Source organism: Gadus chalcogrammus, chromosome 21 (genome assembly GCF_026213295.1).
Source record: "Gadus chalcogrammus isolate NIFS_2021 chromosome 21, NIFS_Gcha_1.0, whole genome shotgun sequence".
Classification (NCBI taxonomy): domain Eukaryota; kingdom Metazoa; phylum Chordata; class Actinopteri; order Gadiformes; family Gadidae; genus Gadus; species Gadus chalcogrammus.
This window is the reverse complement of record NC_079432.1, coordinates 8,032,066-8,059,546: the sequence shown is the minus strand read 5'-3', so window position 1 is coordinate 8,059,546 and position 27,481 is coordinate 8,032,066. Positions and strand designations below refer to the sequence as shown.

At 45.1% G+C, this 27,481-nt stretch overlaps 2 protein-coding genes across 2 annotated transcripts; one reads left to right on the top strand and one right to left on the bottom strand.

Moving 5' to 3' along the window:
• Positions 1-439: 439 nt before the first annotated feature.
• Positions 440-16,305, bottom strand: LOC130374937 (E3 ubiquitin-protein ligase RNF19B-like; the record flags this gene model as incomplete). The annotated part of the gene is made up of 10 exons (XM_056581918.1): positions 16,215-16,305; positions 11,681-12,400; positions 10,103-10,620; positions 8,145-8,350; positions 6,808-6,955; positions 4,527-4,689; positions 4,028-4,142; positions 1,611-1,742; positions 922-1,195; positions 440-635 (listed from the first exon to the last, which is right to left on the bottom strand). Coding segments are annotated over exons 2-10 (1,905 nt in total), but the record flags the coding sequence as incomplete, so codon positions are not given.
• A 1,863-nt stretch (positions 16,306-18,168) lies between these two features.
• On the top strand, positions 18,169-24,738 carry LOC130374663 (zinc finger protein 513-like; the record flags this gene model as incomplete). Its single annotated transcript, XM_056581592.1, has 4 exons — positions 18,169-18,296; positions 20,903-21,037; positions 22,727-23,617; positions 23,813-24,738. Coding segments are annotated over exons 1-4 (1,992 nt in total), but the record flags the coding sequence as incomplete, so codon positions are not given.
• Between the last annotated feature and the right edge of the window lie 2,743 nt (positions 24,739-27,481).

The window sequence follows — 27,481 nt, the reverse complement described above, 5'->3', positions numbered from 1 at the left end:
ACACACACAGACACACACACACACACACACACACACACACACACACACACACACACACACACACACACACACACACACAAATGCTCAAGCTCCTCCTTCACACTTTCCTCTCCTTCATAGGCCAAGGATAAAAAAGGCAACGGGTGGGATGGCCGATGCTACGTGCTCCTCTCAGGCCACGCCAGGCTGGGTTACACCGGTCCAGTGGTAGCCACAAAGACCCTTTGTTTCTCTGCAAAAAACCCAGTCGGGTATTCAACCCTGTGGGGTTGTGACGCCCTCACACTGCGTCAAGCTCAAAGACGGGCCAAAAAGTCCCCTCGGTCTCCCCTGCCTCCAACTTCTTGACTCCTCCTCCTCCTTCGTCTCCTCCTCCTCCTCCTCCTCCTCCTCCTCCTCCTCCTCCTCCTCCTCCTCCTCCTCCTCCTCCACTTCCTCCCCTGCCTCCTCCTGCTCCTTTCTTGTCTGCAGGTTCTGAGGCACACGGGTAGTCCTGGGACAGCGACTGGGGCCGGGAGTGTCCCAGGGACTCCACGGAGAGGCTGTGGCCGGACAGCACGCTGCTCAGGCTGGTCTGGCGCGCCCCCCTGGGGTGGGTCTCAATCTCCACCCGCACCTTAATACTGGTCCCATCTCTGTGGGGGGGGGGGGGCAACCAAACAAACACCAGAAATGGAAGACACATAGAATTAGGGTTTAGGGTTAAGGTGTTGGGTTTAGGGGGTAGGGGTTAAGGTGAAGTGTTCAGGGTTCAAGGTTTAGGATTTAGGGGTTCAGGGTTACACATAATTGTTTGGTTCACATGAAATATTACTAGCACTATCTAAACAGGCAAACTGTTCTTTGGATTATTATTGGCTGTGTAAATACAGTTGAACTTGCAGATTATACTCGAGAGGAGACTGAAGAAGCAAATCTTACCTTAAGGAGAAGGCTTGAGTGTCGCTCAGCTTGCCATCGGGCACCACAACCACCTCGCATTCTGATTGGCTAGCCTTCTGCAAGTATCCAGGACTTTCCGTGGCTTCCTCCAATCCTGTGCAGGCATTCACCTCGGGTGGTGCCGTGCTCGTACTAGGGAGCACACCCACTTCCTGTACACTGACTTTAACTTCCTGCAAGTGGGTGTTGCCAGGATTTCCCGGATTGTTTTGACCCGTCCAGTGGTCACTGACTACGTGAGAGAACAGAAGATCTACAAGGGAAGTTGAAAGGCAGATCAGATCAGGCCGACACATCACATTGCATTAATCACATAATGCTGAACACGCTTAAAGGTGACATATTATACCGCAATGTGTGAGTGTGATTAGCCGTTACAAGTCGTTTTGAAAATCCGCCTCTTTGGACATCACAAGTGGGCGTGTCCACCTAGATGCGTGCCGGATAGATCAGTCTACCAGCCTACCCGGTGGACCGTAGCGAACGTTGCTCATCTATCCGTCGTACATCGAGTTGGACAGGCCCTCTTGTGATGTCACAAGAGGCACATTTTCAAAACGGCTTGTAACGGCTAATCACGCTCACACCTGCTGGTATAATATATCCCCTTGAAGAAGACATTGGAGGAGCTGAGCTGGGCTACAGGGTGTGTGGGGCGCTGTACTCACAGCTAGCTAGGTCCTCCAGCTGGATCTTGTGTGAGTCGGGGGGGTCACCCTGAGGGCGGCACCAGCCGTTCCTACAAAGGGACATGGGGACCACCCCGTAGACATACGTCAGCATGAGGGGCACCCCCATACCTGGAAGGAAACACACGCGGTCAGCAACAGGGCTGGCACAACGGCATGGTTGAATACTTTATTCTGATTGGTCGAAAACGTTCCATGGGTTCTGCGTTATTTTTCCGGATTAACAGTTAAGAATCCATACAAAATGAACTATCGACGAGTTGCAGCTTTGACGCATAAAAACTGAAAGCGCTGTGGAAGATTATAAAATTAGAGCTGATTAGGTTGATGAAAATAACGTTATAGTTTAAGGTAACTCATACGAAATCGTTGTTCCAACTGTGGTATCAGGGGAATATACTGCTCCTGGGTGTCTCGGTGTTAATCCATATGATGCATCCAACACACAGCACTCACAACAGAAGGCCCCCCCAACGGAACATCTTAAACTTCAAAGCATCATTCTATACTAACCAAAATGTCTCTCGCTGATCTGTCACCAGTTAGATTGTTGATGTCGTTTATATATCCTGGGTTGGGAATTCGGGAAATCAGTCTAAATTGAATCAGAACTCCTTGAAATTGATATTATGATGTTGTAGTAGGGAATGACATTTCTACATTGATATAATATCAGTGGAGAAGTGTTAAAGAATGAAAACAATGTCTGTGCTTTACACACTTCCGAGAGAGAGCGATCCCAGAGGAACTTCTCTTCTTTCCACTTTCCACTCTCATAACCTTCACCAATTTATTATCAGCAAAACTCACACGACCAGGTCTCACACTACCCCTCCCACCACCCACCTCCCTGGGATTGGATGGCTTGTGAATGAGCTGGGAATGTGGGAACACAGTGCAGTATACAGACCAAACAAACAAAAAGAGCTCGTTAAGGCCGCTGGAGCTGGGGCGAAAGGCTGGGGCAACTATCTGAGGGCGACAAAAGAACAAGACACAGGACGAGGTGTGTGTGTGTGTCTGTGTATGAGTATGTGTGTGTGTGTGTGCGCACTATTGTGTGTGGGCGCAATTGTGTGTGTGTGTGTGTGTGTGTGTGTGTGTGTGTGTGTGTGTGTGTGTGTGTGTGTGTGTGTGTGTGTGTGTGTGTGTGTGTGTGTGTGTGCTAGTGTGTGTGTGTGTGTGTGTGTGTGTGTGTGTGTCTATGTTAATGTATGTGTGTGTGTGTGTGTGTGTGTGTGTGTGTGTGTGTGTGTGTGTGTGTGTGTGTGTGTGTGTGTGTGTGTGTGTGTGTGTGTGTGTGTGTGTGTGTGTGTGCGTGTGTGTGTCTGTGTGTGTGGGTGTGTGTGTGTGTGTGTGCGTGTGCTTGGTTGAGAGGTGGGGGTTCATACAGACGCAAGGTCTCTCTCACCCCATGTCTGTTTACGAATAGTGGCCAATCACTGCAGCCATCGTTTAGTATCGCAAAGCATTGGTAATAAGGGCTGGATTAAATACGGTAATAACTAATAAAACCCACCCACCATAAGCACTAACATCCCCACAATGTGGCCTGCAGACGAAAACGGCAACAACCAGACATGTTTAATAAAATCCTGTTCACATTTTGTGAAGCTAAGAAGATTATACAGTGTGTGTGTGTGTGTATGTGAAAGTGTATGTGATTGTTTGTATGTCTGTTTCTGTGTGCGTGCTTGTCTGTGTGTGTGTGTGTGTGTGTGTGTGTGTGTGTGTGTGTGTGTGTGTGTGTGTGTGTGTGTGTGTGTGTGTGTGTGTGCGTGTGTGTGTGTGTGTGTGTGTGCGTGTGTCGGTGTGTGTTTGTGTGTGTGTGTGTGTGTGTGTGTGTGTGTGTGTGTGTGTGTGTGTGTGTGTGTGTGTGTGTGTGTGTGTGTGTGTGTGTGTGTGTGTGTGTGTGTGTGTGTGTGTGTGTGCGTGCGTCCGGAATCCTGCACAGATGGAGCGCGGTCAGTGGTAGCTGAATTTGGCCCGCTGCAGGGTGATTACTCCTGAGAGGTACTTTCTTTGGTTCATCTACAAAACCCCTGACTCATTTCTTTTCAGAGCCTGGAGCATCCCTTCATCCTCCCAGCTAGACACTAGGCTAATGGCTAGCTCGGAGTGCCCCGTCCACCTCCCTGCTAGATGCTAGGCTAACGGCTAACTCTGAGTGCCCCTGCCACCTCCAGCTAGCCACTAGACACATGACCATATTTTGTTATATATTTTCTATATATTCATACTATGTCATTAACGAGGGGGGGGGGGGGGGCTTTCTCCCCAGACTGTATTCTACATAGACATTCGGGTTCAGAACCTGAAAGTTGACCAAAAAGCTAACCCATAGCTATAGCAACATAATTCATTAGGTTAACGCTGTTGCTATGTATTTCTCTTACCCACGGTGATGGCTGCTATGACCGGCGACACAAACACTGACATCATCACTCCACTTGCCACGGTCAAATAATGCTTACTTCCTGAGATGTTGTTTTTTTTACAGCGACCATGAACCTGGAGAAAATAACATAAAAATATAGATATTTCATCATTCAGGTTTATTATTTATACAATTAAGTCTAATAAGGCTTATTGAGATGAAGTTTACCAGTTTTTAAGTTTTGGTTAATAACATTAAATACAAAACCTATATCAAATAGGTAAATCAAAACCTGTTCCACAACAAATCAATCCAACCTCATGTCCCACACTTTTCGTGAAAAACTACAATACAGAGTGCAACATAACGATGAAAAATCAGACCAATTGGAATGGTCAATTTACAACAAAGCATGCACTGCATGTTTACTAAAAAGTGTCAAATGTCAATCATGCGTGAATGTCTACTGGACCGTCTACTGTCTACCAGACAGTGAGACAGCTCCAGACAGCTTGTACCTTGCGGCCCATGTAGATGGGTATGCCCACTATGATGACTGGTATGGCTATCCCTGCGATCAGGGAGATGACCACTGGCGCCCCCAGCAGCATGCCCACCTGCCAGAGGACCTTACGTGTCTGGGACCAAGGCTTCTTCCCCCAGAAGGTACAGCCTGAGGGACTGAGAGATGAGAGAGAGACAGACGGAGGAGGAGGAGGAGGAGGAGGAGGAGGAGGAGGAGGAGGAGGAGGAGGAGGAGGAGGAGGAGGAGGAGAAGAAGAAGAAGAAGAAGAAGAAGAAGAAGAAGAAGAAGAAGAAGAAGAAGAAGAAGAAGAAGAAGAAGAAGAAGAAGAAGAAGAAGAAGAAGAAGAAGAAGAAGATAGAGATAGAGATAGAGATAGAGATAGAGTGGGAGAGATAGAGATAGAGATAGAGATAGAGTGGGAGAGATAGAGATAGAGATAGAGATAGAGTGGGAGAGATAGAGATAGAGATAGAGATAGAGATAGAGGGAGAGATAGAGAGAGAGTGGGAGAGATAGAGGGAGAGATAGAGAGAGAGTGGGAGAGATAGAGAGAGAGTGGGAGAGAGTGAAAGAGGGAAAGAGATGGAGAATTAGTTTGATGGAAAGAGGGATGGAGAAAAATTTCCATGTGTACAAATACGAAAAAACAGGCACAATTAAACCAGTTTTAATCAAGAATGGAAAAGTTAAAGTGAGATGAGGGTGAAAATCACAGCTCGTGAACAGCACCCTTGGGCCAAATTATCTGGCTGGCCTACATAAGAAAATATCTAACCCATTGTCCTTGTCTTCCACTGTGTGATCTCATCCACATATGACCTGTTAAGCTTTTTCCATCTGCTTGCTTGATCATGGATTCCCTAGACTTAATGTCACTTTGAGACCCTAGTTAAGTGTTCAGAATAATGCTTCTGTACTGCTCTGCTTCCTGCCTCTCAGATGGCAGATTTACTGTTTACATCTACGCTTCATGGAGATAAAAAGAGCCCTCAGGACATTTGTGGTAATCTATAGGGCACAGCTCTCCTTCTAATGTACTAGCAACTGTTGGGCCGTGTGTCTCCATTCATGGCTTGGTAACATAAAAGCATAAAACATAACAACCAAAAGTAAAATTGTGAATGTAAAGATTTGTTAAATGTTTGTTAATTCGTATGTTTGAACCATTTTTATTCAAAGTAGGTCAAATAATCATAGGAAGGTGAAAAATAGATGTAATCTTTTAAATGCTATCTATTATGTTATTCATCATTTATCAATTTCACCTTTTCATCAGCTAATATTAAGAAATTGCAGGCTAAAACGTGAAAAGTGATTCCAAATGAGCAAACCTTTCACCTATTCACTTTCACCTTTTCAGATGTTTTTAGATTTTACATCGGTAGACATTTATTTTTTTATGAGCTACTTCTGCTCACAAAGACAATCATCTCCAAAAGCTTGAGTTACAATTGCTGCTGCAGCATGGAAATGTTGGGTCCGACAGAGCAAATTAATTGATTAGTCAGCAGAAGCTCTTGTGTCCATGACTGGAAAAATCAATGTGTGTCTAGCTGAACCCGGTCGCTTTGAAGCCATGCGGTTTGATAAAAGATTACATAGACATGATGAAACGCTAAAAGGCTCTTTGTGAAGCCATCACACAGTGCCAACCTTCATCCGTTTGGGAATTTGATGTTTAATATGATTAATTTAATGTAAACACCTGCATTCTGTATGTATTGCATGCTATCTGGGTTTCTTGGTTCTGAGAAAAACATTGAATATCTGCCTTTCAAGAAGCCCAGGTTACAGAAAATGTCCATGGGTAAGACTAAATAAGATGGCTAGATTAGCTTGTCGTCAATGAGGAAATCTGTCTTTTACAAAATATATATTAATAAAATTGAAATGATTTATTGCCCATTTAAACCACTCAGTAGGTTTGATGGGCACTATATTAATAACTTTACCTTGCCTTTTCTGATATATCTTTGTCTTTTAATTGATTTATGAGTGATTGGGAGTTGTGCCGTTTATCTGTTTATGTTAACAGGCTCTGGGAACAACGACAACAGCAACTTCTCCTTAATGGAGGACATCGAAGACATCCATCTGAGTCCTGCTGACACAAGTACGGCCAGAGCCATGGATATCTTAGGTAGTGCAGGTCGGTGACCTACTACATTAAACAGCCAGCAGCACTGATACCTGAGGTAGCGCACTGATACCTGAGATAGTGCACGTGACTCATACCTGAGGGAGTGCACGTCGCTGATCTCCTGAACTGATACCTGAGGTAGTGCACGTCGGTGATCTCCTGCATGCACAGCCAGCAGAACTGGCAGGCGCACACGGTGCAGTTCATGCGGTTGCAGCTGCCATCGTTGGTCTTCATGATGTAAGCGCCGCAGCGCGGGCACGCCTTGATCTCCTCCGCATCTATGGCAACCGACGGGGGAGGAGGGAGGGGGAGGGAGACATGTGCTTTTACATTATGGTTCAACACTTAGCTTTTGGTTAACATGCTATGTCTTTACCGGTGTTTTTATTCTTTGTATGTAAACATGTGTTGACTATTATTTTACACTATTATTTTAATTTTTATTTTCCTCTTTTGTCTTTAAGTGATTCTGAATGGCGTTTATGTTTCAAGGAGGCTTTATAAATACATTTGCCTTGCCTTAGTTAGACAGTGGGGCATACTGTATGTGAATGAAAATGAAAGGCAGCTTTGAATTGTACAAACTTCCTTCCTACAATATAATTCCTTATAGTCAGTATGTGAATAATAAAGGAGCCACTTTGTGAATGGGAGGACTAGAGAGGGTTCCACCATGAATGTAGGAACAGGGTCATCTTTCAGCTTTATTCTCCGGCACATTGATTGAAAAAGGAGTAGCATCGGTCGCTGACGGCAATGAGCTAGCACAAGCTAGTAGACTGATATTTAAGATAATAATAGGTACATTGTAAAAAAATAATAAGAAAATGTCTCTTTCCTGTGTGTCTTTACTTTCCCGACTATAAAGGCCTGTGAAACTGATTAAAGAATAGATTATGAATGCGTAACTAACTAATAATAATATATTCCAACTTGCAATGATTTTTTAATCACAATAGCGGACAGGGTGTGAACCTAAATATAGGCATACATACGTATGCCTATATTTTTTATAAAACGTATAGTTCCGGTCCTTGATTTTGATTGTCTCAAAGCCATTTTAAAATACTCTCATATAAACACACACCTGTTACCACATAATAATTAATTGTTCAATTAATTGTTAGCATTAAAACGCCAACAATTTCAAAGCCTGTGTTGCTTAGCAACCTCTTAGCAACCGTTTTAGTAACTATAGTGAGTTACTGTAAACCACGTCCTCCGCTACTACCCTAGTTCATCATGTCTGCCCTTATAATTCATAGATTCAAATAACTTCCAATTTCTATCCCACACCACTTGAAACCGTCTGATATGATCTAAATCTGCCTTGACATGTAACACGTTGTGCCGGCGTGAACCTCTTTAGGTTGGATACTTCCTGCCTCGTTTGTCCACTGCCTTCTCCTCCTTGAACTTGGACAGCCCTCTTTGACATTTTGACAACAATTCAGTGTGAAGGGCTACCTCCGCTGGGGTCCTCGTTGAACACGTAGAGCGTGGAGCCGTCATGGCCGCCCGACGTGTGGCGGGCGCGCTGGCGCCTGGCCTGGTCACACGTCTGGTCGGGGTGCCACAGCTGGCGGCAGTGGTAGCAGAACTCGGTGTCGCATCCCTCGCGCCCGCAGCTCAGCTTGGGACACTCGGCGCATCCGTAGGCGATCACCGCGTAGCTGCGGACGGGCGCGGAGGGAGCAGCGGTGGGAGGTCAGAATCGCTGGCGTATGTTTGGGCTGGTTCTGGTGTCCCATGGGTCAGGACTTCCGTGACCTCAGACTGAAGGGAAACCCCTCCAGTGCACTGTGCTCACGTTGATTAGAGAGAACTGATGTTTTTTTATTTTTTTTCTAAATGTCGCTCAAACAATCGACTGCATTCACATTGATAAATAATTAACACACACAAACAAACAAACACACAAGAAGTATTTACCGTAACACCAAGAAAAACAACACATTCTAGATTATTCGGAGAGCCAACGTAATCCGTGGCTAAGCTTCTGTCACTAAGACCTCGAGGAATGTGTGTTAGAGACATATTGGGGCTGTGATTTAGTAGCTTACGCAACACACAGACACTTCAAACGCTGTGCGTGTGTGTGTGTGTGTGTGTGTGTGTGTGTGTGTGTGTGTGTGTATGTGTGTGTCTCAAGTCAAGACCCAAACTAAGACCTGATGGCATGCATTCTAATTCAGATTTTAATAATTTAGAAGCATAAGGTAAAAACAAGGTAACAAATAAACAAAAATAAGTACTGCGCTGTGATCGTTTTTTAGGTACACACGATGAGTGACACGTTGGAGGTCTTTGTATATTTAGTCAGCTGTTGCTTCAGATGGATTAGCATATAGGCTTGGACTACAAAATGCATGACATCATCATGAGTACTGAGGAGCAGGGGAGACAGCCAGTCTACTGTTCCCGACTCCAAACTGTCTCGCACACACACACATACACAATAACACAAAGATGCACAGACACACAAACACACACCCTCAAACACACACACACACAGCATCGCAAACATGACACATAGTCAATAATGTTAAACCGTACATGCGTCCAAAACACACACAAACGCACGCACACCCACACACACACATACACAAACACACACACACACACATACACACACACACACACACACACACACACACACACACACACACACACACACACACACACACACACACACACACACACACACACACACACACACATACATACACACATGCACACATTCAAACACACCCACAGATATTGGAGTTTCCAGTCATGCTGATGATCGCACACTATCTCTTATTACGGCCTCTTATTATCAGCACATCAGTATAATCTCAGAACAAAGCTTCCATATTATCAAAGTTTTTCCCTCCACAGCCTTGAATATAGTGCTGTATTTGTGTCTCAAGTTCTCATAGATATTTGTGGATTTCTTAATTTATTTAAATGCATATTTATCGCCCATGTGTGTGCTTCTTACGTGAAAGCCAAGATGAATGGTCCTGCTTCAAGATGATTGAAATTATAGGGTAGGGATCGTAAATTAACTATGAATAATTGATGAGGCGCTTTTACAGGCAACTCACAGGTAGGGTGAGTGAATATTAACTAGTTATAGGCTGCGGACATTGTGGAGGGAAGGAAACCCAGAACCTTTAATATCTCATCTCAAGTGAAGAACCCATGCTGCTTTCAAGCTCTTGACCAGATGCCAAATAGCACTATCCTTGTCACGAGGGCGTAGCTAAAAATCCTTGCAGACCTTTCATCGTCAAATGCAATCCTTAGGAAGCTAACGATCGGACACAACTGCTCCGACATCGGATAGCATGACGCAATAACAAACATCATAAGCATTGTTAAAGCTCTCCTGATCCTTCAGAACCGGATCGATCCGGCCTACGGTTCTGCGAGGGGCTCACCTGCAGTCGGGCGCCGGGCACCAGCGGGTGTCGGGGTCGTTGGCCAGGAAGCGCCTGAGCTGGTACTCCTCAAAGCGCTCCAGCAGCGCCCGGTCGTCGAGGACGGCGCGCACGTCCGACGGCGCCAGCGGCTCGGCGCACTGCGGGCAGGCGATGCCCACGCGGCTCTCTGAGATCTCGATGCGCAGATACTGCCGCAGGCAGTCGGAGCAGGCCCGGTGCGAGCAGGACGAGAGGCGGGGGAAGTGGCGGCGCGGCTGGCTGAGCAGGCACAGCGGGCACTCCTCCAGGTGCTCGTCCAGAAGCTGCTCCTGGCCGGAGGAGGACAGGGACAGGACGTCGGCCGAGCCGCCGCCGCCGTCGACGTCCACCCCGGCGCCGCCGTCTGAGCAGCACTCCCCCGCGGGGCACGCTTCCTCGCCGCTCCCATCGTCGGCTTTTGTATCGACTCTCACGTCTGCTCCATCCGTCACCGGAACGCCGAGTTCAACGGCGGTGCTTGTTGAGAGGTTCTCCTCCTTCAAAACAAAAGCGTAATTTGAACATCTACAAATCATAAGAAAACACCTCATGCAATGCTTACTTAGCTTTAGCCAAAACTATAGCCAAGCATATAGTATCTTTGGTATTGACTCCACAAAACTTTTGCTTCAATTGTATAGAGGGAGTGAGTAAAATAAGGAAAACAGACAAGTCGTACAATAACAGCTAGCTAAGCTGAGTGCAAAGGGGGACATGTAGTTAGTTGCTACTCTGTTTCTTGGCAACAGAATTGGTATAAATTGCTCTGTAATTAGGACCAACACTCTAATGGATGGGAGCTAGGCTGCTGTATGGGAGGAATCGTGCTGGAGGCCTGCATGCTAACAATGTACCGGTTAATCATCTACAAATTGCCCCAGACGTTACAGAACCATCACGCAAGAGGACCACTTGTTTTTCATTTTTTCGAAAACTTAAAAGTTATACTGGTATACACATACATATACAAATATTTTAAAACACAGTAATATCTGCCAAAGGAAGAAAATACCAAAATACACCTGGTTGCCAGAAAGGGGAAAAAATGAACTTTCTTATGTAGTTCACAGCCCACATTTCTTAGGAGATTCCTCGCATATTTGATCCTCCTCCCCCTAGAAAGTAATAGTAAGTTCTGTCTTTCCCTCTGTACTCCTTCTACTTCATTGTTTGCCAATCCTGGGATTGCCTGAAATGCAAATGGGTTCGCAAGAGATTTCTGGCTTATAAACCAAAGATATCTGAAGGTACATTTTTGTATTCAAAGGTTTTGAACAATAAAGGTCCCTTGCGTGCAAAACCACCTGTCTAATGATTAACATCCACGAGAAAACTACAACTACTACCTTCTTCACTCAGACATCGATTTTACAAGCATATTCAGTTTCATATTCCCGGTTCAAAACGGGAGCAAAAGCTCAACATTGCACGAAGTTGGTGTCGCAAGAACTTATAGCGAGGTCAAAGCCAAAAGAAAGTGTGTGTGAACCAGTGCTTTAGTCAATATCCCTTCACCAACCAACAACACTACTACACAATGATAAAATCCAGGCCTACCAGCTGTGGATGGTCGCTGGGTGTGAGGGTGATGACCACCTCGTCCTTTGGCCAGACTTCCGCAGGCTTTTCTGGCCCGGGCTCTGGCTTGGGCTTCCGGCTGAAGAAGTTAAGGAAGCTAAGGTGCCCCGTCTGCTGCTTGGGTCTCCTCATGGTCTGGAGCGGGGGCCCGGGATGCTGTGGTGAGGCGGTTCTGAGACCATGAACACAAGGCCACCATGTGTGTGTATGTGTGTGTGTCTGATGCCGCCTGTGTTGTCAAGTGTGTTTGATTGTGTGTGTTTATCTCGGTGTCTTCTGCCACATATTCTTCTCCAAGTTTGTGTTTGTGTGTATGCGTGTTACTGTTTGGTTGTGTGGCCGTGTGTGTGGCCGTGTCAACTCAACCTTGGCACAGCTCAGCGTTGGAGGACGGACGTCGGCTGTGCCGTACAAGGGAGGGCGAGCGAGAGAGAAAGAGAGAGAGAGACGACCGCGAGGAGGAGAACATCTCCGGAGAGCGATTGGAGTCTCGTTTCGGTGTTTGTCCTCCTTCTTCTTCTTCTTCTTCTTCTTCTTCTTCTTCTTCTTCTTCTCCTTCTTCTCCCTCTCTCTTTTTGTCTCTTGCTCTTCCTCCCCCGCCTTCACCAAACGTCTCTCAAGTCGTCCAAAGTGCTAGGCCGAGAGATGGCACCTCTTCCTCACTGGTCTCTGACGGGTTAGCAGTGTCTTTGCCCGCAACTGAAAAAAAATAATATATATGTTACAGCTCGTTACAGATTGGGGTTTCACTTGCCAAACTGTAAGAGACATTATTGCGTTATACACAATAGGCTAAATGAAATACCATTTAGGAATGTTTCACTGTAGGATACTAGTCAAAGAAACGTAGAACATTTGGAAAACATTAATCTTGTGTGTTGAAAGTGGCCAATGGAACATGAAAGGACCCCTGCACTCTTAACATTCTGCCATGGATCTATTATACAGCTTGATGCAAACTAAAGAGAATTGCAGCAAATTGAGATCCACGTCATTCGGGAGAGGGTAGGGGGTTAGCCATCTTGCCTGCAGGTAAGGGTGGACATGGACATTAAAAACACTATCTTTAGGCCTGGTAATGAATAACCTTATATCCTGACACCCCTCTAGATGTAAGAAATACAGTGCAGTTTACGGGGCTCAGTTAAAAAACTCCTGGATCCATCACAGAAGTGTAGAGGAAAAAGTTATTTAAATGTGTTAGAAAGGGACCCGATAATGACACCTGATCTTACAATTTATTGTCATAGCCTCACATTCATCTGTGTTATGTTTAAAGTAATTTGTTCATTCAGTAGATTTTCAGTTTTTTAAGCCTAAAGTGTAGTTACAAGTGTATAAGGGTTTGAAACCTGTAACCTTTCATTCATAATCAAACTAGATACAGAAACAAATGATGACCTTCAACAATTGTCGTAAACAAGGGATATTTGCTTTAAGAGATATGACGACTTAGCCCACTGCCCTTCAAACTACAATGCTGTGTGATGCACTACTTCAGGTGCAGCCCTGACTGGAGCAACAGATGTCAACAACATCACCAAACGTTGCTTTCTACTTCGGCGGTGGAGCACAACAAACGATTTTGACGTTGGCAACTTTGCAGACAGTCAAACGTGTTGAAGCAGCCTACAGGTAGACTGCAAACCGGTTCAAAGGCAGAACCCTTCTGCTCAGGAGTCCAGCACCTTCACTAATAGACTAAAAGGTCAGGCAGTCGATACAGAGACGAGCAATGAGCCAAACAAAGGCTATAAGGTGTTTGAGGCTTAGCTTAGGAGGCACAGAAAAAGACGAATGGTGCAAGTAGACAGCAAGACAGTGAGCCCCTTCTGGTTCCACAAGCAACATGCTTGACTAATGACATCTTCCATTCAGAAAGACACCCAAGAGATTAATACTGTGACAAAGACATTACCAAGTGCGAACTACAATTCAAAGGATTCTTCTTCATTGTCTCATTGATTATAAAGCACACCATCACAGAACCATCACAGGAGGAATAAGAGAGCATGTGACAAATTGAACCAACCCCATGTCAAATAAAAATGATGGGGAGTGATGATGTGCAAAGGGGATACAGACTTCAGCCATTTTTGGATAGGTCTCCCAAATATAACTGCACGCAGCCTACACACAACGTTGAAGCGACAAGGAATGTCATAATTATGTTCGTGTTGTTCTTGGTTTCACTGAACGGATCATTTCTGCAGAACATTCAGATTTCCCGGAAGAAGCTTGTTCCACACCACAAACGTCTGCGTTTTGGAAAAAAGTTCCAGCACAGGATCCTTAAGACACCGACCAAGAGAGGAAGGCATAAAATAATGTGGTGTGTATTTATAGAAAGAAAACCTCCCACACGTTCACATCAAGGGACTGCCCAGGCAACACACATACACGTGCAATTATATACTGTGGACATGGACCAAAGTATTTATGTTGTGAATCCGAAAACATGGTTCTTTTGTGAACAGTAGAGCAGAACTAGGCCTTCACACGTTGACAAACATCCTTTTCACACGTTTGACTATGAAATAAATATGACGATTCTGAAACTGACGTAACCGGTGTTACAATTCCAAAATCATAACCAACACGGCTTGCAGGATTACTGAGGTTTAAAGGGCGAACACAAAATCCACCCTCAAACTTTGTCCTAATAACAACTGTATGTCATTGGAAAAAAATACAAACAAAAAGCAAAGGACAGCTACTCGTTTTACTTTGAAATTGACACAGATAAGGTACATTTTCTGGAATAAAAGTAAAATCGACCTTGTGGTTACAGTAAGTGCCCGTGAAACACTGCACGAGGAGAATGGCAGATATAAGGCTGGTGTTTTGTTTGTCGCAGAACGGGGCCAAGGGTAGAGGTCTACGGAGTATTAGGTAACCATGCTAGCAAATAGGAGGTAAAAGCCAGTTAATGTGGAATTAGGGCCCATAGGACAAACCCTTTCTGGAAGCCAGGGGATATTTTTTTGGATTTGTACCAGCCACCATTTGTCAGATGAGGGTTTAAAGCAAGCTTCTTCTATTTGTGTCATCAGGCTGCCTGTTGTAGGCCTAGCTGGGTCATTCTACATAAATACATATTTACTACTAATTTAATACATTTACAATAGTTCTTAAACCCAAACTGCTATTTTGAGTTATCCAGGACTATGTAAAAACAGTTTTTGTTATAATAAATTACTATGATTTAAATAAATAATTACCACGACACCTAAGAAAATGTTGAAAATAAATTAAATATCTTTCTGGGATGACAGGAAAGCTAATGTACAGGAGCAGCAAGGGGCCATAAAGAGAGATAAGACTGGACTAGGACAAGAGCAAGATGGACACTGAATATAAACCAATGACCCACTAACCTCAGCCTGAAGATGTGGCAACAGCACAGCCAACGTCAATACAAGACTCAGTGGATAAACTATATTTGTTTTGTAACACTTTTTTTTAACCACATTTTTCTAGTTTGTTCTTGCCTCTTCCCTCACTTTCTTTCCCAGGCACCAGAACCCTTTAATTCACACTCAACAATTCGTCTCTACAATAACTCATTCACAAATAGCAACACAGCAAAACACAAGAACAAGAAAAGAAGAAAACTCTAGCTGCTTCATAGAATATAACTCAAAATAAATAAAGGCGAAATGTTTACAAAATCTGTGATCAGAACTACATGATATAATGCATGAATACGGTTATAAATAAATAAACGAAGGTTTCAGGCATGTGCTTCATTTTCTCGTGGATGTATATATAAAAGGACGAGACACAACAGCAAGCTGTTGCTATGCAATCCGATGACCAAAGGTCAGTTTTCACGATGAGTTCTTCCGTCTCGGGGAGAGGAGGAGGAGGAGGAGGTGGATGGGGAGGCATGGCGATACACCATATTAAATATCTCTTCACTGGACAGCAGCCCACATCAGCAATGCGGCTTTCAGGAACCGTGAAAAGCGACCTCAAACTCAGAGAAGCCACACACACCTCGTGTGGGCTATGAGTCCTGCAGCATCCTTATGCAATTCTCATCACTTTGGCTCCATCGTGCAATAAAATATAGGCTTATTCCCTAATATAATAAATAACGCGCATATAGGTTTTCCAACGATTAAGGTACATTGAGTAGATTTAAAACCCTCTTTATAAACAAAATACATTTTCCAGCCTTCACATTTGCCTACCTACAACTTAATGCGGTATCTAAAATAAACGACGGTTTCCGCAACGCTCTCGGACTTATGAAGGGAAACATCCACTTAAATTATTCAAAGGGGGTATGGGGTCTGTTCAGGGCATCAGTGGGCTATTGCAGGGGAGTGGCAAGGTTAACAGGCTATGGACATTGTTGTCAATTTCCAGAAAACATTGTCGGCTAACAGCTACAAACAACGCATACAGCGCAGTGCATGAGCGCAAGACCGTTCACATAGCGTGAACGTATTTTTTTAAGGAACGCACTATTGTAAAAACCCATCTTGTTACGTAAACAGTGCCTTACCTCTTCCCTGGCGCGTTGTGTCTCTGTGTGTGTGCAGTGTGTTGAATCGACCACTGGCTCCTCCCCCTTCAGCACCACGGCACGGTGACAGAATCCCCTGCCTTTAATATCCGAGCAGAAACGAGCAGCGAGGTGGATTCTGTAGGGTGGCACTGGCACCGCCTCGGCCAGAGAGGGACGGGCCTGCGTGACGTCCTCCCCATCCACTGTAATAAAGCAGTGCCCGACATGAGAGGAGGCTCACTGCAGAGACTCCAAGCAATAGGATGACGCAGAAACCAAGGATCCCCCGCCAAACATAAACAAGAACGCTCCAGTTAGAAAAAAAATAAAATAAAAAATAAAGCATTCTGGGGTGTATTTTCTCATGTCTTTCTTTTTTCCCCCGAATAGCCCACGGTCAATGTAAGTTGCAAGACAGGCCCTCAGGCTAAGTAACAACTGAAAGGCCTTCATGATATTTTATATAGCATGTGCACGGATGTCGAAAGGCAGCTTTGAACCTAACAGTTAATTGCTGCACTATTTTCCTAGGGAGAGGAGAGGAGAGGTGAGATGAGGTGAGGTGGAGAGGAGAGGAGAGGATGAATAAGAATTATGAATAACTCTAATTGTATTCGTACATTTATTGTTAAGATAAAAAGAAAAGAAACAGAAGACAACATGTAATTTACAATACACTGTACAGTACATTCAGTAATAATAATAATAATTAATTTTATTTGTTTAGCACTCTTCATTCTAAGCAGAATCTCAGAGTGCTACAGGACAAAAGGACAGTTTAAGAAAATGTATACAATTTTTAAAAAGTAGGAAATGCCTTTATGAATAAAAAGGATTTTAGGCCAGTCTTAAAACAGTCTAGTGTCTGTGTTGCCGTTAAGTGGTCCGGGAGGCTGTTCCTGTTGAATTAGCATGTAGCCGCTAGCTGTATGCCGCTAGCTAGTTCGACTTATTCATATTAATCTTTTAACTATTAAACTATTACAAACTGTGATTTATAACTATCAACTATTACCAATACCAACATATTGGTTTTTGTTCTCGGAAGTTAAAATAGTGGATAATAACTATTTATAAATGAATATCTATATTTAAACCATTATGACAAGCCCAACTACCGTTGTTCCAGTTTTGACGACTTCTGCGAATGAATTCATCTGTTTTTGTTAATTTTATTGCCCGATCTTAGAACTACAACTCCCATGATGCATTGGACCAGACCACCGGAAATTGTTTTCGGAAGCGGAAACCGCCGATTGAGCGGAAGAGAATGTACACAAGGAATATCACAAAATCAATTAAGTTATGAAAAACACCATTAATTGCTTTTCTTTGTCGCCGCGGCATATAAAGAAATGGCGGCTCTTCAGACGCAGTGCTCTTGATTCAAACTCTCAAACTCTGCATGTATGACGAGATCAACGACGCGCGTAAACATCGCCATCGAGACGAGCATGCACATATATTTTGGTGAGTTAGCTTGAGGGGCTAAGTGAAGTAAATAGCGGCTGTTTGATTTGAACAGCAGTCGGTGATGTGTTTAGCTGCAGCTAACGTTAGCCAGTTGGTGTAATTAGCAGCCATACTTGAATGGCAACGGTGTCTTTGGTGTGAACGGTGCCCTGCATGATCCCACGGAAGCGACGTCTTAAAAGTCTGCTATTCGTTTTGATGATTTCAAGCTGAGGTATCAGGTTTATCAGTGGAGATGGGTAGCTTGTCACTGCTGGTTGAATCATCTACTGTTGAAATCTACGGCTGACCTTTTGATGTTTTCGTTGGATGTAATTCCTCGTTGTACATTTAACGTCGATTGTATTTAATTACAATGATGCAACATCGATATGGCACGATGCATGTAAACTCTGGTTGATTTCCGATCTGCTATTTAAAACGTCTGCTTAAATCAGGCCGATTTACATTTTTCTCATTTATTTCCTCGTAGAGTCACTAAATAGGTTTGACGTAAATAAGAATGACCTGATGATCCTGGGAGATTTCCAGAAGAGGTTTCAAAACAAAGAGGGGTTTACCGGAAGATGCCCAGAAAAAAACAACAGAATCCACAGCCTGTCAAATGTAAGTGATTTACGCTCACCGTAAAATGTCAAGCACTATAACAATCCATATATCTGGGAAGTGGCACTTTCCTCTGTCAATCTGGATAACTCTGTTGCTCCATAAAATAAATGGTGTCAATCATATGGTTAACTAAGCATATATTATAAAGGTAGCCTGCATTGTGTGAATGTATGCAAAGGTCCCCTATTTACATAGGGACTTTTGATCGCTTTTGGCCTCCAGTTTGTATAGTTAACTGGGTAGTTGTTGCATCTAGCATTCATCATCAGCTTCAGCCCAAAGTTTAGTTGAATGGTTAAAGGCGCAATGTGTAACATTTCAACTAGCTCATAGCTTAAAACTACCTGGACATATCTAGTTAATGCTGATCGATAATGGTTTCAATAATGTTATCAGTAGGATCACTTCCTATAGCTGATATATTCTCTGGTCAGCCAATAATATAGATGGCGATGCACCCAGAGCCCCTCCTACTAACACCACCAGAGCAGAGAAGGCTAGAGAGGACATAATTCTGTTATTGAGTTGTTTTTATTCTGAAAGACTCCTGCCTTACAGCTAGGAGCTCCATATTATGCATTGCAACTCCAAGAATAGAGTAACCATATGGTGTTCTCACAACAACTGCATGTCAATCGTCTCTGCAATGTGTTAAAAATCTTCTAAATGGAACAATTCAATGATCCTCATTATAGTATTTTATGACGCAACTTGGATAGGGAGTTTAAAAAGACGTCTCTCACCACATATATCCAAAAAATGTCCATAGAGACTATTCATACTTTTTGCCCAGCAGTTACTTCATTGAAGCTTCTACATTGCTGTGCTGCTGCGTGTTTTGATCCAGACTATCCACAAGATGGCAGCAATGCACTAGAGAGAAATTGTAAATTATGCATTTTAGTATGCAGTGTTTCCTTTTTTGCAGGAACAGCTGTCCTGCTCCTATGTTTCTCCATGTATTTCTCTAAACGGTCCACTAGATGGCAGCATTGTGCTATGGCAACTGTAGGATGCATGTGTAAACGCTTCTGTGTCGTCATCGGGAAGGCGTTTTTCCTATTTTAAAGGAACAGATGTTTTCAAGGTTGTTGGAAGTTAATGATTTATCAGACACGATCTATGGGGACATTGATGGCTCATCCCACGATACATCACCGAAGTATTATCAGATAAAAATGATTAATCCCTAGAGATCCAGGTGTTACAGCAGCCACATTGAAAGGAGAGAGCAAACTAAACAGATGGGTGTGTATATACAAATATATATTTATATGTACTTCTATGCAAGTTTACAAGTCACTAAAATAAAGGGGACCTTTCCATAATCCTTTCAAAGTATTCGAACGCACTCGAAGTTCATGACCGTGTACTTTTTACTCTTTTTCACCTACTAGGATGTCATTCCTTCTACCAGCTCTAACATTAGTCTTACATGAGTTATGTCACGTTGAAGGTCGTTTCTTGATCTGCACGAACACGTTGCATTACGAAAAAATAGCCGGCTTACCAGATGTAATTCGAAATCTAAATAAAATGCTAATCATTTAATAATAGATTTTCTAAGTGAACCTTCCAAACATGAATTAACCTTGGATGGCAGCCTGCAAATTGAACCATTAAATTGAACGCTTGAAATTAATAAATAAAATCGAATGTTAGATTTATAATAACAATGTACAAAATAAAATAGATATTTCTTAATGACACAGCACAATCTGTGGCTGCTGTCATCTGTTAGTGATAGCCCCGAAAGGAGGACAATGTTCAAATTTTTTATCAAATACGATCAATATTGGCTTATTGTAGAATTGTTATACGTATAAATACACAAAGCAGAGGGCCCTCAGAATCTATATTAAGGGGGAATTTTGTATAGTTTATGTGCAATAATAGATCGGTGTATAAAGGGTCTTTTCAAGCTTCAAGTCATTGAACGTTCAATGAATGATCACCCCTTATTCTTAAATAATTTCCTCCAGGATCCATTAAGTCATCCGTATCTGTGTCCTATTATTTCCCTCAACTCCAACTCCAGCCCTTTATCGTGGCGCCGTGTCTTAACGGATGAGCCTCCGGTAGCCGTTAGTTTTATTTGGCTGCAGAACACACGCTGATTAGACGCCACCGAGGAACACATTTTGGTTAGCTGCTGAACTGGCAAATGATGCTCGCCTTCATTGGAGCAATATTTTCACCAGTTGCAACACTTTTCTGTTTCGGGTTGCCAAGTCTACAGGCGTTATTGGAGCTCACCGGGATGGCATGTATTGTGAATTCACCTTGGTTGCTGTTCTACGGGGTAAAATAAAATTAGATATGTTCCCATTGAAAACCATTATTCTACAACCAAGCAATCATCCGTCATTTTGGATGATGATGATGATGATGATGATGATGATGACGGTGGTGGCGGTGCCGATGATGACTATGATGATGTGAGCAATTGGCCTCACTTCGCCACTTATCCATCATGTATTCTGTGTGGCGTGCATTTAGGATCCACATGCCGTTTCCATGGCGAGGGTGGCAGGTAACGACTAGCCGTCTTGTGCGCGCGTGTTTGACCGGCTCCTGTCTCCTTCTCTCTCTCCTGACTTTAGTGGTCTCTGAAGATGGTGTAGCCCTCCCTGTTCCAGGATCCCTTACTTTAGAAGCAGACTTCCTCCTAGGACAACACCTTGAATTCGATGACGCAGATCACGACAGCAATCTGCTAGGCCTCGACAAGTTCTCAGGTTTGTTTCTTTAGTTTATTCTTCCTAATATTTTGGCTTATTACTTTGTTTTTATTTTGTAAATGGGGATTTTCTTTTAACTGTGTTTGCGTTAAAAGAACAGTGGAAATGTTGACCAGGGAACCAAATCCCCCCCTCCTCCACGTCCCACAATAATAATAATAACATCTATAACAAAACCTATTGATTGATTATTTAGGTAAATGTGGTCAGCCAATCCCCCTTGCAAGGCCAGTGTTGCTCTTCAGGGTTCTGTCATTTCTCAGCGCATGAGACACGGCGCAGCTGTGTCTCGTGTGACACACACAAAGAGAAATGAAGTTGCCACGGCAGCAGACTCTCCCCATGTGGCCCTTTTGTAAGAAGGAGCGAGCCGCGGAGGGGGTGGGTCGGTGGGGGGGGAGGAGGGGAGCGGGGGGCAGGGGGAGAGGGGAAAAAAAATGTGGAAAAGTGGAGAAAGCAGTCGAGCCACTGTTATTATATAAGGTCATAAAAAAAAAAGGGAGAGAGAGATGGCCATTACCATCAAGGACACCATTACACGGCTGGCATGTATTTCATCATCATCATCATCATCATCATCATCATCATCGGCTGTCTTGGCTCTCGCTTCCACGCGGCCATTATCGTTTCCCCCTCATCATCATCATCATCATCATCATCATCATCATCATCATCATCATCATCATCATCATCTCCCCTCATCATCATCATCATTATCATCATCATCGGGGCCCTGCCATTACGGTCATCATCATTATCATTAGGGCTCAGTAATCATCCACATGGGGCTTCCAGAGGGGGCTGTTGCTGCCGCATATAAGGGCAGCCCCCGCTCCTCTCCTGCCTCACATACCACCAGCCCCTGCAAGAGAGAGGAGAGGAGCAGATCAGGGCTTTGCTGTCTGACTGACTGTCTGCTGAGAGAGAGCTGTTTGGTTCAGAGAGAGGGAGAGCGAGGGGAACAGAAGCTTTGTTTTTTTCCTTTCTTGGTATGCCTTCCTAGGGCTGGGAAAGGAATTTTTCTTTCCTATTTTTCCCCCTTTGTTTTGGTGTTGGGTCTCCTGTTGAACTTCAGGTGAGGAAAGGAAAGAATGCTGCTACTGGTTGTATGGTTGGTGTGAAATAATTACTTTTTTAATATATATGTATTTTCTTTCTTTTTTCCTAAAGCTGAAAGAACTACAGTTTGCATGGCGTTTGTGTTTGTGTGCGTGTGTGTGTTTGTATGTGTGGTCTTTCTTGGTGAGGTCAGCACGGTCTGCTCTAGGAATATATTGATATAGCTTTCGTGATCAGCTGTCAACGCTCCTTTTTAGTGAACCGTATCTCAAATCCCACTGGGAATTAGGGAAACATCTGTTTTCATTTTGTGGTTTTAGTGTTGTTTAACTTTTCAGACAGGTTGACAACGTAAAATCCATAATTGTATTGTTTCCATGAGGAGCCAGCCAATGCAATGATATAATTGTGTTGCTCAATGCATGGCTCAGATGCAGTATGTCATATGCTTTTCTAAATATACAAACCTAGTGTGATCTTTTTTTTATTTTGTAGTATTTTCTATTTCTTCTTGCTGGTGGTCTTAATCCACGTATCAAGGATGAATAACCGGGATGGTTGTCATCGTGTCCCCTGCTCTGTGGCTCGCCCCACTGACTGTTCTCTGCATGTTTCTGAACCATACAGAAGTAGCGGCTGAGATCGGTTTCTCTGTGTATGCCCAGAGCCCCACTTACAGCCACCTCAGCATGGACAGCGAAGCAGAGCGCTCCCTCGGAGCCGACGACAACCGGAGCCGGGAGGAGGGCGGCGGAGGAGGCCGACGACCAGGGGGAGGGGGAGGAGGAGCCCTCCCCCAGCCCGTGCCCGCCTTCCCCCCTTACCTCTCCTGCCGGGGCTGCGGCCAGCTCCGTGACGAGCCCCTCGGCCCGGGCATCGATCTGGTGGGGCCCTACTGCCTGCGCTGCTGCAAGGCCTCCCGCGAGCTCAAGGGCAGCGGCGGCGGCGGCGGCGGCGGCGGCGGCGGCGGCGACTACTGCTCGCCGTTCGGCGGAGGCGGGGGCGGGATGGACGGCATGAGCTCGGAGGACTCCCGCGAGCACCTGGAGGAGGAGGAAGACGACGAGGACGACGAGGACGGCGCCGGCGGGAGCGAGGCGGGCGACAAGGCGTTCCTGGGCGAGGACGGCCTGGCCCGGCTGCACTCGTGCCACCTGTGCGGCTTCTCGTCGCGCTACGCTAACCACGTCAAGAGGCACATGAAGACGCACAACGGCGAGAAGCCCTACAACTGCCCGCTGTGCACCTACGCCTCGGCCCAGCTGGTCAACCTGCAGCGGCACCTGCGCATCCACACGGGCGAGAAGCCCTACAAGTGCGACCGCTGCTCGTTCGCCTGCAGCTCCCTGGGCAACCTCAAGAGGCACCAGCGCATGCACTTCACCTCCTTCCCGGGGGGCGCCATGGCGCCGGAGCCCCTGCAGCCCGCGCCGCACGGGGGCCAGAACGGGCTGAAGAGGCCCGGGGCCGAACGGGGCCCCAGGGCCGGCCAGGAGGAGCCCGGCGCGTCGAGCAGAGGTAAGCCAAGCGTTTTGCTACATTAAGAGGGGCAGGATGCTCCAGCAGTCGGGGGTGTTGTGTTGTTCGTCTGGAACGGGGTACATTCATTATATTCCGACCGTCGTAACCCATCGTGGCATTCCTCTCCTAAACCCCGAGATGTCTTTACTGTTGCCCTCCATTATCTGACTGTATGGTATTTATTTGTCCCAGAGCTCTCCAGGCCGTCCTCCAACCTGAACCCAGGTCCCCAGAACAGCGACTACCTTTCCGCCTTCAACAGCCTAAAGGGGACCCCCCCGCTGCCCCCGCCCCTCCTCCCCAGCCCCAACCTCCCGGCCCCCAACCTGCGGCCCTCCCCTGTGCACCTGGAGGCCCCGGGTCGGAGGATGAGCTCGCACACCGTCAAGGTGGGGCCGCCAGCGGGGAGCGGCGGCGGCGGCGGCAGCGGCGGCGGTGTTACTGGCGGAGGCGGCGGCGGCGGGCGCCTCCCCCTCTTCCCCTACACCTGCCGGCTGTGCGGCGTGGTCCTGGAGGACGAGGACGGCACCACGGCGCAGATCTGCGCCAAGTGCACGCTGGACATGCTCACCAAGGACGCCTCGTCGTCGTCGCCGGGCAGCCCCGGCGAGCGCAGCGACAAGGTGTACACGTGCGCCGCCTGCCCCTTCCTCACGCACTACCCCAACCACCTGGCGCGCCACATGAAGACGCACAGCGGCGAGAAGCCCTACCGCTGCCCGCAGTGCGAGTACGCCTCGGCGCACTTCGACAACCTGAAGCGGCACCACCGCGTGCACACGGGCGAGAAGCCGTACAAGTGCCACCTGTGCGACTACGCCTGCGGCAACCTGGCCAACCTGAAGCGGCACCAGCGCGTGCACTCGGGCGCCAAGCCCTTCCAGTGCGCCGTGTGCAGCTACAGCTGCAACCAGAGCATGAACCTCAAGCGGCACATGCTGCGGCACACGGGCGAGAAGCCGTACAAGTGCCGCGAGTGCGGCTACACCACGGGCCACTGGGACAACTACAAGAGGCACCAGAAGAAGCACGGCCTGGCCACCGACGGCTGGGTCAAGGTGCAGCCGCCCGGGAGCAGCAACCAGGTGGTGGAGGAGGACGACGACGACGACATGGAGGAGGGGATGGGCATGGGGGCGGGGCGCGCTGGGGTTGGGGGCGGGGCCAGTGGCGGCAGTCTACAGGCCCAGAGGAAGGAAGTCGGCGTTGATATGCAGTATAGATGAGGACGAGGATCAGGAAGAGGCCGCTTGAGTTGTTGTGTTATTTTTGTGTGCCATGAACTTGAGATTGTATGAATAATTAAATTCAGTAAAACTAAGCTACCAGCAAATTGTATTTATATTTTCCTTCACAAAGCCTTTATATTGTTTGATTGTTTCTGTTTGTGGCCGGCCGTGGCCGCTACTCTTGTTTGTAGAACGCTACAAAGTCAAGGAGGGAAGGCAAACAGTTGAAAGATCATCTGATGCCTTCAGACTCAGAGATGTGGAAGGAGAGGATTGAACGTTTTTTTCTTATCTGTCGTCCCTTTGTATTAGTTGGAGCTGAGATAGAACCACGCCAGTTACCGGCACACATTCAACAAGACTCTAGAAAACTGCCAAACGCATATTTCCTTTCGTTAATGACCAGCTGGTTTCCTTCCCAAAATGAGTCGGCACCTAGGATTTATTTTCTGGGATTTGATGAGAAGGTTGTGTACTTTCTGAATGGAGTAGAAGGGTCAGGACCCTTCTTGAGAGTCTGAGGTCTGGAAGGGAGTGTTGGTTATGCTCCAGACACATTTTCATCCACTCATTCAAACGGTTGCTATTGGGATTTCAAATCCGTGAAAAAACATTTTCGAATAGCTTTTGCTTATGGTGGTCCTAACTTTGTCCTTTTAATCATGTTGTGTAGCTTTGGAGTTCTTCTTCAGTATGCAAATTACATGAGACCAGTCAGTGTATAAATGATACCTTGGAGAAAAAAATATGGAATTGTATTCGTTATCGACTGTGGGAAATATAGTACAAAATTAAGTGAATGCTAATCTAATTAAATATTTCACATGTATTCAAAACCCCTCAGGAATGAATAGACTTTTGTTTTCATTTTTTTGGGGGTTGGAGTTGACATAAATTATATTGCATACAAACATATCTCCATTATGTCATTACAAATCTCAAACTAAGCATTGACGGTATCACCACACGATTTCTATCAATTATGACACCCCTGGATTTGTTACGCTTGATTCAAGCGGTTCAGACAAATTTATGGAGTAGAATCTTTCTTAAACGCCCCTATTTAATTTACCAGCAGGTGTGATATGGATCCATAATAATTAAAAAAACGATTAGCCACGTGCGATCACCAGTGCACAAGTGGCTTACATTGGCTGATCCGCATCACACCCCTAGGGGCCGTTGAACACAACAAGATGCCCATGTTAACCCAATGCATGCCGAGCCATCATGGGGTTTCAAACGGCATTCTGATTGTGATCTTTGGTTTGTTCCTTCAACCTTACTGCCAAACCTTCCTCCCTCGTTCTGTCTTAAATTGTCTCGAGTCTTTAAGCATAATTTGGGAAGTTGATCGTTTTTTTTTCATCCCGCTTTCGATTGCTGTGTCTTACTGTGAATCTAGTTGTCTTTTTTGTATGGTTTTACTTGAAAAAAAAATCTATATATAAAACTAGACACTTTAATAAGCATGTTTATGTCAAAGTGGACTATACGGTTATAGTTTAGTTATTTTTCTAATGTGGCTGTGTGGACACCGATTAGAAGTGCTTTCTTTGTAATTATTACATAGAACAATTTTGTATCTTGAATGTGTAACTTGTCCGTGGCATTTAGTCCGTTTTGTTGGGGAGGGAAAATAATATGTGGGACTGTCATTTTTTTTTCATCTTTCTGTGAACTAATATTATATGCAAGTAAAATACTTTTTCAGGTTGCCATGACGAGGAGCATTGAAACCTATGTAGACTGCTGAGAGATCCCTCCGGTGCACCGATTAGTTCATATGCAGTGTTTCATAATTGCCTTAAGTGATGATTTCTAAATAAACACCTATACCTGTGTTCATTTACTCCTTCACCAACTCACTTTGTTTTATTCTTTTTTTTGGTCATTCTGTATTTGCCGCTATGAATAATTAGAGTTCACTATGAATTCGATTTATACAGATAACACCATCGAGTAAAGGCATTGATATTGTACCCCAGGATAATGTAGAAAAGTGAGAAGCGGATGCGTCATGGAGTATCGTGCATTTAAATAACTGCATCAGATAATAAAGAGGGCTACTACACCTCCCCCTATGGGACAGTAACATAATTGCAGTTATCAACATTATCGACTACAGTGATTATCGTGATACCAGAAGATCGCCTATAAAAAATAGAATAACAATAATCCAATAAAAAGTTGTCTTATGGTTTAGTGTAATAATATCTGCTATTGCTATTGAGTCACTGAAGGAATGCATTTTCCATTAAAGTACTCAGATAAAAAGAAGTTATAATATCCAATAATAAGTTGTGGCTTAGCTCAGGAGGTAGAGCAGTTGTCGCCTTACATGGTTGACTGCCGTCGGTGTGTCAATGTGTGTATTAACCGATGTAAGTCGCTTTGGTTAAAAGCGTCTGCCAAATGCCCCAATTGTAATTGTACAGGGTAGGACTAATATAGGTTATTGATTAGGAGTCATTGGCTCACACGCCATGGTGAAATGGAGTTTAACGGCCTTTGCAGGTATATCAAACTAATATCTAACATTAAACTTACTTCACAGCAGCCAGTAAATGAAGCTATAGTGTACTGTCCTAAGGTGCGCTGCACACGTCCACAAAAATAGAAACTGCGTTCA